The 12,192-nt window shown below is 37.4% G+C and overlaps 1 protein-coding gene across 1 annotated transcript; it reads right to left on the bottom strand.

Annotated features, from left to right (window-relative positions):
• Positions 1-2,003: 2,003 nt before the first annotated feature.
• si:ch211-117n7.7 (Monoacylglycerol lipase ABHD12-like) lies at positions 2,004-11,620 on the bottom strand. Its single transcript, XM_020927319.2, has 13 exons — positions 11,439-11,620; positions 9,634-9,746; positions 8,909-9,014; positions 7,789-7,908; positions 7,678-7,708; positions 7,567-7,612; positions 5,360-5,489; positions 4,367-4,404; positions 4,226-4,305; positions 4,057-4,142; positions 2,795-2,873; positions 2,594-2,721; positions 2,004-2,502 (listed from the first exon to the last, which is right to left on the bottom strand). Exons 1-13 carry the CDS (start codon positions 11,519-11,521, stop codon positions 2,481-2,483), a joined length of 1,062 nt encoding a protein of 353 aa, XP_020782978.1. The 5' UTR covers positions 11,522-11,620; the 3' UTR covers positions 2,004-2,480.
• Between the last annotated feature and the right edge of the window lie 572 nt (positions 11,621-12,192).

Raw genomic sequence — 12,192 nt, 5'->3', positions numbered from 1 at the left:
CCATATGATCATTATATCCACAGTGCAATGTGTGTATCTGTAAAGGCCCATGAACATTTGTGTGATATTGGTCACACATGAGAATGTCTGTGTTTACTAGTGTGTAACAAAAATGTAAATTTTTCATGAGTTCTGTGTTAGTTCTGTGACTGTAGATCAGTGTGTTGTGTATCACCAGAAAAAGAAGAAATGGAAATTATTTTCGTTCCAATTAGAATTGAAACGGCATACACCAAAAGAGAAAGGAACTGTTATAGTTAGTGATTATCTCGAAATCTATTAATATTTTACTATACAAATGCATAGAATTATAAATAGATAATAGTTTTTCTGAGATTTTGAGACCACTCCCGTTGCTCTAGCTCGATTCTTGGCGGAGTTATGACCAAAAACGCATATTTGACCTTGGTTACCTTGACCTTCTAGTGACCTTGACTGGATCAACCTGTAACATCCAGTGTACCCCGGTTATGTGTGTGTCAACTTGTTTGATGATTGGGTCGATAGTTCAGAAATTGACGAAATTGCCTAATGGCATGACCCGTGTGACCTCAAATGACCTCGGATCTTGACCAAAATGTTTTTTCGGCATCAGACACGGGGGCTTGAGCCACTTACCAAATTTTGTGACAATCGGTTCCTAAATGGCGGAATTATCGCGGGTGGACAGACACACAGGGTGAATACAAAACCTGGTCAACCCTTCAGGGACCAGGTAATAAATGTGTTGTCTGCAGTGCCTCTGTTGTTTAACTATGAACTAGTTTTCTACTACTGTGTATTTGATTTTCTTGTTTTAAATGTCAGGTACAAACTAAATATCAGGCAGAGTTACAGACGTTTGTATTGGTTACTAAACTGTGACAGCTGTTTCACATTTTAGTGTGTGTGTTTTGTGTGTGTGTTTTGAGCTCTTACAGGAGAAAATGTCATTACTCATCGCTGACATGCATATAATTTTGCCACATCATCTGCATAATGTCTGTACGTTACCAAAAATCCTGAAACAACAAGAGGGTTCCTGGCACTTATTGTTGCAAACCTTTTTTAACTTAACTCGACCTATTCTTCTACATCACACCATTCATATACTCCAAAGGTATTACTTCGCTTATCGATTAATTTAGCAATAATCTTTTAAATTCATCAAAAGCCTATTAACTCTTTCCCCCTTGGACGCCTACTAGGAACAACCCATACATATATGACTAGGGCTACCTGTAAAGCATAATTACATAAAAGAAAACAGACTTCTACGAGTGATTATAAATGATTTTCACACTTATGAACTTTACTGAAACAGACATTTGGTGTCTCTGGAAACCTTAGACTCTGAACTCTTCATTTATGGATGTTTAAATGTGTTTCTACTCATTTATAGGTTTATAACAGCTCACTGAAAATGAGAGTTTACCTGATCAGGTGCAAAATCGAAAACAATTGAAGCTACAATCGTCACTACTTCGATTAACTTTGGAAAAAAATCGGCAAAAACGTATCCTTGAATCTTATTGGTCAGCCTAGTATGGGTTGTAGTGGCCCCCGCCTATCACAGCCACTGTTTACATGTGAAAAACCGAGCCGTTTCTAATGGTCGTCAAATCACGTCTTTAGTGATACAGCGGAGGTGTCAAAACTCGTCATTAAGGAAACAAGGGGGTCGTTAAATGTCGTCTTCATGGGAGAAAGAGTTAATATGAGGTTAGTTTTTGCTGAATTTGACCCTGATGCTTTGAGAACATCCTCAAGTTTACAAACAAAATAGGGATTTCATCAAAAACTCAAATTGTCATGTTTATGTAATTTCAGCTTTGTCCTTAAAACCTCTTCTCTCTGCACATTTCAGGTTTTGGAGTCTGTTTATAGGTTAATAGTTATTTGATGCAATATTAAAACGATTGTGACATCAGCCCTAACGTCCACATACACACAAATAGAGTCTTGTTTTAAAGCCTAACTTTTTGTACCCCATGCTTTGGTGACAAATATTAACTGAATTAATCTTCTCAGTATTCATCTTTATTCAAGAAGCTCAACAAAATATAAGTGCCACTGTGATATTAAGACAGAAAGTGCCAAGATTTATGATCAACTTGCATCAACACTCCACAACAGCTCTCATATGTTTTCGGTAATTATGGTGCATTCAATAGCAAACGATCGCATTTTTCACAATCACATTTTGTTTCCTAAAATTAAAATAAATTAAAGATAACTCAGTGCAATTATTAGGACAGACCAGAATCTTAAATTGCTATTGCGGCCATTATTTAGACCAATTTAGGAATGTGGGACTGCAGTATATTTAAAAACTATACAGTGATTACAATGCCGAGGAAGTAAATGTGGTAGAATGTTCAGATCAGTTGTAAAATTGTGGATTTGCAGGTCTTCACAACCTCTTTTAGAAATGTAAGTTTTTTTATAAATCAACATTGCATTTAGTTTTTCTTCTAGAGTTGTCCATTATTCAGGCTTGACTATAAAGACGCCACAAAATCCCTACAAAGGACACAAAGAAAAAATATAACATTAAAAACAAACAAGGAAATTTGTCTGTTAATAGGTAAGTTATTATAAAATGAGATATTACTTTATTACACCAGGCAATTCGGCGTCCCGATAGAGTCCATTATGGAGATAGCCTCCCTTCAAAGTCCCATCAAACCGAACCATCTTGACCCGATCTTTGTTTTGGAAACTAGCAGCTATTTCATACAACTGAATGAAGAACAACAACAAAAGTGTAAACATGCCAAAACACATACATTTCCAGTGTATGAATAACTATTACCGTTTCAGCAGTCTCAATAGGTACTGAGCTGTCATCTTCTGCGTGGAGAAATAGTATTGGGCTTTTCATTTTCTTTAAGCTGCCAAAACAAAAATAAAGAATAAAAAAATGCGGAGAAATACTGAATACATTAAAAGGTGCACTATGTAATTTTTCTGGTAGAAAGTCTGTGGCCACCACCTACTAGTCTCCATATCTGTTATTGCTTTGCCAGGAATGTTTCCGAGTAAGGTATTAAACTTATCTATCTCCATGGACCCCACCAGCTAAAGTTACAGGTCAGATCTGTGGAGACGCAAGCCTGTTCACAGTAGAAAGCATTTTCCAAAGGTATTAGAGCAATAAAAACACCTGTAATCAGTGGTGTAGTGGGGATTGTTAAGTGAGGTACACGATTCATGAAATTCATTCCTGAAATCAGTAATATTTGATGTTTTTTTTTTTTTTTATGTTATTAACATTAACAACATTCATAATCACCTACAGAACATATACCATAGGCTACAACACATGAATGACTGAACGCATGAATGAATGAATCAAGACTGAACCAGGACTAAACCAGGACTAAACCACGACTACATGAGGACTATATCAGGTCTAAACAAGGACTAAACCAGGTCTTATCCAGGTCTAAACCAGGACTAAACCAGGACTGAAACAGAACTAAACCAGGTCTTAAGCAGGACTAAATCTTGGAGAGAGAGAGGGAGAACCCTGAACCTTCAGAGCAGGGTGTCCACAAAGCACGACCGGGCGACAACTGTGTTTAGCCCCATGAGGCGCACAGCTCTGTGCCGGTCCTTTCGCCTGAGGTCACCCAACAGGCGACGTGGGCACGCCTCTGGACCCCGACACTCAGTCCTGGTTCAGTCCTGGTTCAGTCCTGGTCCCTCATGGGGCAGGTCACTATAGGACAGTACCGCAGATATCATGAGCCTATGCAGTTTGTTTTCACCATTGCCATTGCGGTTTGACATTTAAGTTGTAGACTAATTTATATTTGTTGGTTTTTATATCTCACGTCGGGAGAAGTGGGTGGACCACGCCCACTACACCTCTGCTTGTAGCTGAATAAATGCAAGATAAGTTCAATGTCGTACTGAAGAGTCCAGTCAAAGCAATAACATCTCCATGGAGACAAGCAGATGGCGGATCCACCAGAAAAGTCACATTGTGTAATTTCTAAAAAAAATAATTTAATGTCTCAATATAAAAGAATAATCTGAATAACTTGCCAAAAATGTTTCAACTGTACTTACTTTTCCTCTGTTGGAAAAGGTGGAGATTGTAAAAGGCTTCCTTCTCCTATAAATAAATATTTAATACCAGGAAGAGTAAAATAAAACTAAAACACAAAAAAATATAGAATTATGAAACAGCAACAGAGGATATGCACTTTATAATGTTAATGTTGTAGGTGGTGGTTACCCAGATTAAAGGATTTACGGGAATTTTGCTTCGAGCAGCATTAAATGTTCCTTCAAGAATAACGCCATCTAAAACCACACCTGGAAACAGAAGAAGACATTTTCATACAATCTAACCACACTGTCCACATCTTAGCCATACCTTTCTCAAGAAGTTTTACAGCAACATTTGTTGATAACCTGGACAAAAAAATAAATAAATAATTACAAATGAATAAACTTGAAACTATACCTCAGAAGTCTATTATGTAACTCTGCCATGTCATTACTGCATGTGGTCCTATAGCCATAAGAAGCTTAATATTATGTGATTAGATCTGGCAACCAATATTCATAATTCAACTACCACTCGTACCAACAAAGAAACTATTCATAAAGATTCATCCCTATTCATTAGAAATGTTTTTTCATAGCCGATGCTGATGTTTAGAACCCAGTGAAATCGACAGCCGATAAGCTCTGCCAATATTTTTAGACAGATATTTAGGGCCAATTTATATTTATTTTGCCCAAATGGTGTCATTTAACGTCGAGAGGAGCCAGTTGAGGTGGCTCGGGCATCTGTTCCGGATGCCTCCTGGGCGCCTCCCTCGGGAGGTGTTCCGGGCATGTCCCACCGGGAGGAGGCCCCGGGGAAGACCCAGGACACGCTGGAGGGACTATGTCTCTCGGCTGGCCTGGGAACGCCTCGGGGTCCCCCCGGAGGAGCTGGAGGATGTGTCTGGGGTGAAGGAAGTCTGGGAGTCCCTGCTTAGGCTGCTCCCCCCGCGACCCGGCCCCGGATAAGCGGACGAAAATGGATGGATGGATGGTGTCATTTAAATTTACTACAAGCTCACCTTAATCCTTTTTACCACAAACCTATAAGAGAGCAGTCTAGACACATTTCGTGCAGTAAATGTTTTCGCACAAGTGTTCAAATAAAGCTTTGAGTGCCTCTTTAAGCAGCAGCTTGTCAACAACAAAATATCGGCCAATCAAGGAGATTTATGGTCAATAGTCGATAAGCTAAAAAGCACAAACACTGACGCACAGATATATCGGTCTGTTGTTACTACTGATATAATGGGGGGGTTTGGGATACACTTAGTTGCAACAGCACTTTACAAAAATGTGGGAAATTATTTGTACACACGCAGTGCCGAGAGAGTGGCCCCAGATAACGACCAGGCTGCTGCCACTTCGTGCTTTGACCCAGTTGTACACGTAGAGGGAGTCAGTGGTCGCACCTTCTTCAGTGATCTCTCCAGTAGAGTCTCCAAACCCTGAACATGAACAATGACACTTAACAGAGATAAAGAGAACAACTCATAGTATTATTTTTGCAGATTTAAAAATGCTTATTCAAAGGTGCCTCATGTAACTTTTCTGGTGGAGCCGTTGTCTACATGAAGATGTCTACTTAAACTTATTTATCTCCATGAAGACAAGTAGATGACACCACCAGGCAAAGTTACAGGTCAGATCTGTAAGTGTATTTTTAAAAAGGTATTAATAGCAACAAAAACACCTGTCGTTAAATAAATTATGATAAAAAAATTATACGTTTAAGGCCAAACCAAGGAAACATTATCTAGGCAAAATAATAAGGGTCATTCCACGCCAAATCTCCAAATTCCCCCGCTCGACCATCTCAGATTTGACTGAAAAAATTTTAGGAGGTGGGTCAGTCCATATGAAATCATCATTATAGAGTTGGCTGAAAAAAATTCTAAAAAATTCTAAAATGACCAAATGAAAGAATCTCAAATTTTAGCTCAATCCCTTCAGACGTTTCTGAGTTATTGCCTGTTGAAATTTTGGGGCCATGCCCATTTTTTCGGAAGCCTTCATTTATAAGCATGTTTGAGAGACCATAACTTCATAAAAATAGAACGAGGAAGCTGAAAATTGGTATTATTGTAGATTCTAAATCTGTTGTCAAATATTGGGTATCTTTATTAAGGGGGGTGCTGTGGGCCTCCAAAATCTGAAATTTGGTTGCCGCTCAGTTTTTTTTTTTTTCTTTTTTCAATGTTTGAGGTCTAAGATCTATTTACTCCAAGCAGATAATTGCAAACTAACTCCTGAACCTGAATATTTGATCTTTTTGGCCCCTTCTTTGGAGGCTCGGTTCCCCATGTGGGCACAGTCAGATGTTGATAAAATTGTTACCAGAGAAACTTTGGCATATTCTGGTTAGTTTAAAGTAATAATAATATCTATTATTAACTTTCATCATTTCAAACGGAATTTTTGAAAATGAGCTCTCACTTTTTTTGGTGAAGTTCAGGTACTTTTCCACCTGCTAGAAAGATTCAATTACCTTTAACAGCCTTAGACACTAATTGTTTGTTATAAGGGAAGACAACTGGAGATTCCAAAAATTTAGCTCCCAACTCCTTATAGTTTTGTCATTAAAAAATATTTTGTTAACTACCCTCTTGACCCGCTTTGTGCAGAGTTTTCTGAGGAGCTGCTTTCAGATCACTGTATCTAAAAAACTATTTAAGGTAGGTGCTTCAAATTTTCAGTGGTTAAAATTTGAGATGGTCGAGTGGGGGCATTCGGAGATGTGGCGTGGAATGACCCAGAACACAACTCCATAAAGACCAGCAGGTGGCAGATCCTCCAGTGGAAAAATTACATAGGGCACCTTTAAACAGAAATGACAGGGTATTCACAGTGTTGGGAAGGTTACTTTTAAAATGTATTCCCTTACAGATTACAGATTACATACCCTAAAATGTAGTTTGTAACGTAATCCATTAAATTACTTTAGGTGAGTGACGTAATCTGAATACTTTGGATTACTTGATTTGGTTCACTTTTTTAGACCTGGTTTAGTCCTGGTTTAGTCCTGGTTTTAGTCATTGTTTAGACCTGGTTTGGACCTGGTTAAGACCTGGTTTAGTCCTGGTTTGGACCTGGTTTAGACCTGGTTTAGACCTGGTTTAGACCTGGTTTAGTCCTGGCTTGGACCGGGTTTAGTCCTGGCTTGGACCTGGTTTAGTCCTGGTTTAGTCCTGGTTTAGACCTGGTTTAGTCCTGGTTTAGTCCTGGTTTAGACTTGGTTTACACCTGGTTTACACCTGGTTTAGACCTGGTTTAGTCCTGGTTTAGTCCTGGTTTGGACCTGGTTTAGTTCCCGGCAATGAGTGGTGGGCGGGGGGTATAACCCAAAATGTAAAAACAGGTAAATACCGCCATGTAATCCATTTATTTTAACAAAGTAACTATAATCCAATTACCACTCATTCAAAAAGTAACTGTAACCGAATACAGTTACTCATAATTTGTACTCTGATTACTTCACTCCGGTACATGTAATCTGTTACTCCCCAACACTGGGTATTCACTAACCTCTGTAGTCTGGCACCACCACATGATAACCAAGTGCACTCAGAACCTGACACGAGAAATGTATTTTACTGGAAATATAAGCTCCAATATTATACTTCAGTCACCACTCACTTTTAAAACTCCAATGCGATGTGGCGCCGCCCTGTGAAAATGTGCCGCAATATGAACAGACTGCCCATCCCAGTGTAATTAAATACATGACAAAACCGTTCTCACTCATACCTGTTTTTTGTGTTTCCATGGAAATAAATGAAAACAGGATTTCCATCTCCTAAAGCTTTCTCATACCAGTCCAGATCTTTTCCTTGTGCCTCCTTCCACCGGAGATCAGGAACAGTGAGCCTTGAAAAAAAGCATAAGAGTATACAGAACAAATATATGAGACCATTATAGATTAATTTATGAAACTACTACTCCTAATTGTTGGATGCACGAGAAAGTAAAAGTGTGTATGAAAGGTTTTGATGGTTCCGTTGAAAATTTTTTATAGTGAGTACCACACTGATGATATCACACTCTTCAAAAGTTTGGCACAATTTACACTCAAGAAACTAATTTTTTCAATAATTTAAACATTATTTAAACAAACTAAATATGTTTTCTCTTATATTTTTATTTGCCAAATAATAATATTGATATACATTAGAGGAGTTTTGGTTATGATTTCCAACCAGGGAGTAAAATTTAGGTTAATTTGGGCTTCCAATAATTTATGATATTAGGTTCTTTTTTCAGACCAAGAGTTTGTTTTCATATCTGACATTTTCAACTGTTCACTAGCAGGTTTCCTCTGAGTGGTCACATTGTCACCATGTTGCTGTGTCCGGTCAGCTGATTTAAACAGGTTTTGGCGCTGTCCTACTGGTGTATGCAGGACGACAGCGCCATCTGCAGTCTGACTTCCTCAGGACAGTATCCCAGGTGTGTGAGAGTAAAAAAACACCATCTTCCTGGATTATAGTCCCGAGGGCACGTACCGGACTGCAGATGGCGCCGTCATCCTGCCTCCACCAGTAAGAAGACAGCGCCAAAATCTGTATAAATCAGCTGACCGGACACGTCACAGCGACATCACGTGACCACTCTGAGGAAGAGTGAGTGAACAATCAAAACTGTCATGTATGAAAACAAACTCTTAGTCTGAAAAAAGAACCTAATAACATACGATCTTAACAGTCTTTTAGTAAAATGGGTTGTCATAGCCACTAGCAAAAACTATAGTAGCTTTGTTGGATAATATCGGCTACTTCAACTTACAAATACACAATTAATTTAGTTGTAGGCCGATGTGAAGGTGCAAGGGTCATTTATATTTTGTCTCTTTACAAATGTTTGGACTCACCAAACTCCCAGAGAGATGCCCTCCTCAGGCGACAGGTACAGGTTGATAGTGTGATTGAGGGAGAAGTCAGCAGGTTGGCTCAGGTCAGCAAAGTACGGCAGTCTCACTGTAAACATAATGCAATGAATATGGAAAGCTCTCTTCACTGCATTCATTGTAATAAAAAAAAAAAAAAAAGCAAAGAGACGAACAATATAAAAACAAAAATCAGTGACCCCTCTCATGGGACAACTACACCAATTTTTCAACATCTGAGAAGAATTAACAAATGGCACAATATATTTAGATATGGTTTACTTTTCACAAGTACCACCAAATCTAAATCAGGACTATATAAGAATTATTCCAGGTCTGAAAGTGGACTACATTATTTTCACTGTAGTTCAAGTAACACAATGATTTAAAAAAAAAAAAACCACTTAGACAATACAATGTAATTTTCTGCACAAAACAATAATAGTGTTTTCTTTAAGTGGTTTTGTACTGGTGTTAGTGAAGTTCAAGATTACTCTATTTTTTAATATAGATACTTTGAGTAATTGAGTATCTGTTTTTGATAACAGTTTTTAGTATTGATATTGAAGTATCTGATTTTCAATCTTCTGGATAACACTAAGAGATAACTGCATTGACTGAGTTCATTCATACTTTGTCTGTTGTATGCTTTTTGACTTGTTCTATTATGAATCTAAACTTCTAAGCGCTATTACAAAAAAGTCACTTACATCTGTACATGAAAACAGCCTGCTGGATTAGTTCAGGGAGTATTTTCACAGAGAATCCCAACATGGCAACTGCACCGAGTGACAAGAGGATGATTTTCTTCCATGATGTGGGCCTGTCAAAGGATAAAGATTCATTTAAATGACACATGATATGATAAATAAGGCAAACTAACCTTAAAAACATGGACTTACCGCTGTAACATAAGTTCATCACATTGTAATTTAGGGATGGTCCAATATGGATTTAGCCAGTTCCTGATATGATACTGATCATAGCATTGTGGCCAATAATCAATATTTGTCAATATCAATATTGAGCTTATTAAAATCCAAGTCAAGGATCATAAATGTATGTTATAGTAGAGTTCACAAATTAACAAACTAACAAAAACTATTTATCTGTCAGATGATTAGTACAAACAAGCAAACATATTATAGTCTGTTTAAAAATACAAATCTGATGCACTGAGGACAAACTTTTAACTTGGAACGTGTAACACACGGGCACAAAGAGACTGGGGCAGTGCAGAAAAAAATGGTCCCAAATATCGCAAAATGTTCAGTATCAAATAGATACTGATACCTGATGAAACCCTCCAATATGACCAATATCAGGGACTAAGGTTTGTATTAGTCAACTAATAATGTACACAGATTGTAAGGATTTATATAGGACAACAGAAAGGAGTTTGTATTTGTATTTATATTTATTTGACCTCCATTAGCTGTGCTTCCACACAGCTATTCTTCCTGGAGTCATGTTCTTTTGAAAGGAGAAGTGTGTGAGTTAGTAAGCAAAATATTTTGTGGTTGTTTTTGTTTGTTTGTTTGTTTGATTGTTTTTTTTTAAATATGTTAACAATTTTATTGTCAACATATCATGTATTGTATATTGTTGTTTTAGCATGAACTCCTGTGCAGTTATGGTCGTAAACATAGAGATACATAATAGTTTCGAGCACTTTGCCACACTCCCGTTTTAGTTAACTAATCAGCAGGACAGGACATTAGTTAATCTTTTTTTTTTTTTTGTTGACTTGATACCACTCATAACCATGAACTCATCCCTATTGACCAAGCAATTGGCATAATTTATTATTAACATGGATTTCAGAAATCAACTGTTTTATTTTATTTATTTATTTATTTTTTACATAAAATGGCTGTAATTTTATTTATTTTTTTCCCCTTGCAAACAAGTTAAGCTGTTATAAGTTATGAAAGTTTCACATTTCCCATTCAGTCACTACCACTGATTACTGCCCTTGTGCACTGATTTTTACTGGGTCTGGGTTTTTGATTATCTTCCATTTTGCCTTGGAAGTTTAGAACTAACTTCTTCAAACTAAATTCTACCTTCACTCCACCAACATGTACCCAAACAGCTTGAAAAGGGGTGTGTCAAATACAGCAGAGGAAATAACAGCCTACATCATAACCACTCTCTTCATAAACACCAGTAAAGAAGTGAATTAGGCTTTTCTTATTGCGTGTAATTCTGTCTTAAACCCTTTACAATGGCACCAGTCACACCAGACAGATTAACTTATGCTCTATGGGCTACAGGTCACTGCAGAGGAAAATAGTAGGTAGTCTAACACAAAGTTTGCACGGGTTGCTTTCCTATATTTGAACAGGAAAGTAGCCAGACTTGTTTTTTTCCTGCTGAATTATAAACTAGATCGCATATAGTGAATATATAGCCTATTGTATAACTATAAAGGCTATATACAGTAGGTAATGTATGCAGTGACAACACGCACCCACTATAGGCTACAGATTTTACTTAAAGGCTGCAAACTCACGTCTTTTCTTTCTTCTGTTGCTGTAATTTTGTAGGCTTCTGAACCGACGCTGAATCATCCTTTCTTACGTTTCTCTTCTTCATTTTTCTGCGTCAATTCGCGTGCAGAAATAGCGCTAAATGTCGCTTTTGGTGTTACTGTTAGTATGATAACATTATCGATCAGAATAAATACAGTCCAAGTTCAAGAGTGGGCTGTCGTCTGGAGATTTAAGGTAGCACCAGAGATCATATACGGAAACCTGTATAAACAAGCCATTGTGATTCATCGCCACCTTAAAATTGTGCACAGTTAGTTATTATCTTTTTTTTTTTTTTTATGATGAACTAGGTCAGTGTGCCCGAGAGTAAACTTTATGCTTCTGGTGAGAGGGCATTTGCATAACCTAAACTCCAGTAAGTAAATTTAATGAATCATAGACTTACCTTTCTGAAGCAGACCAAATTTGGAAATAAAACTATAACAATCCTATAATTCCCAAGTTTCCAAATAAACTACTAATGTACAAGTTCACTGCATTAGATTATTAAACCTAATTAAAGTCGTCTGCATAAATAAACTCAACTTTATAACATAACTAAGCATACTATAGCACCACATCAGCCCGTTTATATATACATATTTTTTTTCTTTTTCTTTGGCATTTTTGATTACGTTTTACAAAATCAATCTTTAAACCACATGGCTAATTTGTTACAGTGAGCTTGCGTGGGAGTAAAGGACTCACAGTATAATATTATGTGCATTCTTTCAG

The sequence above is a fragment of the Boleophthalmus pectinirostris genome, unplaced genomic scaffold (genome assembly GCF_026225935.1).
Source record: "Boleophthalmus pectinirostris isolate CB_2022bp ecotype Guang Dong unplaced genomic scaffold, ASM2622593v1 HiC_scaffold_5, whole genome shotgun sequence".
Taxonomy (NCBI): Eukaryota; Metazoa; Chordata; class Actinopteri; order Gobiiformes; family Gobiidae; genus Boleophthalmus; species Boleophthalmus pectinirostris.
Note: the sequence above shows the minus strand (reverse complement) of the source record. Positions and strands in the feature narration are given on the sequence as shown.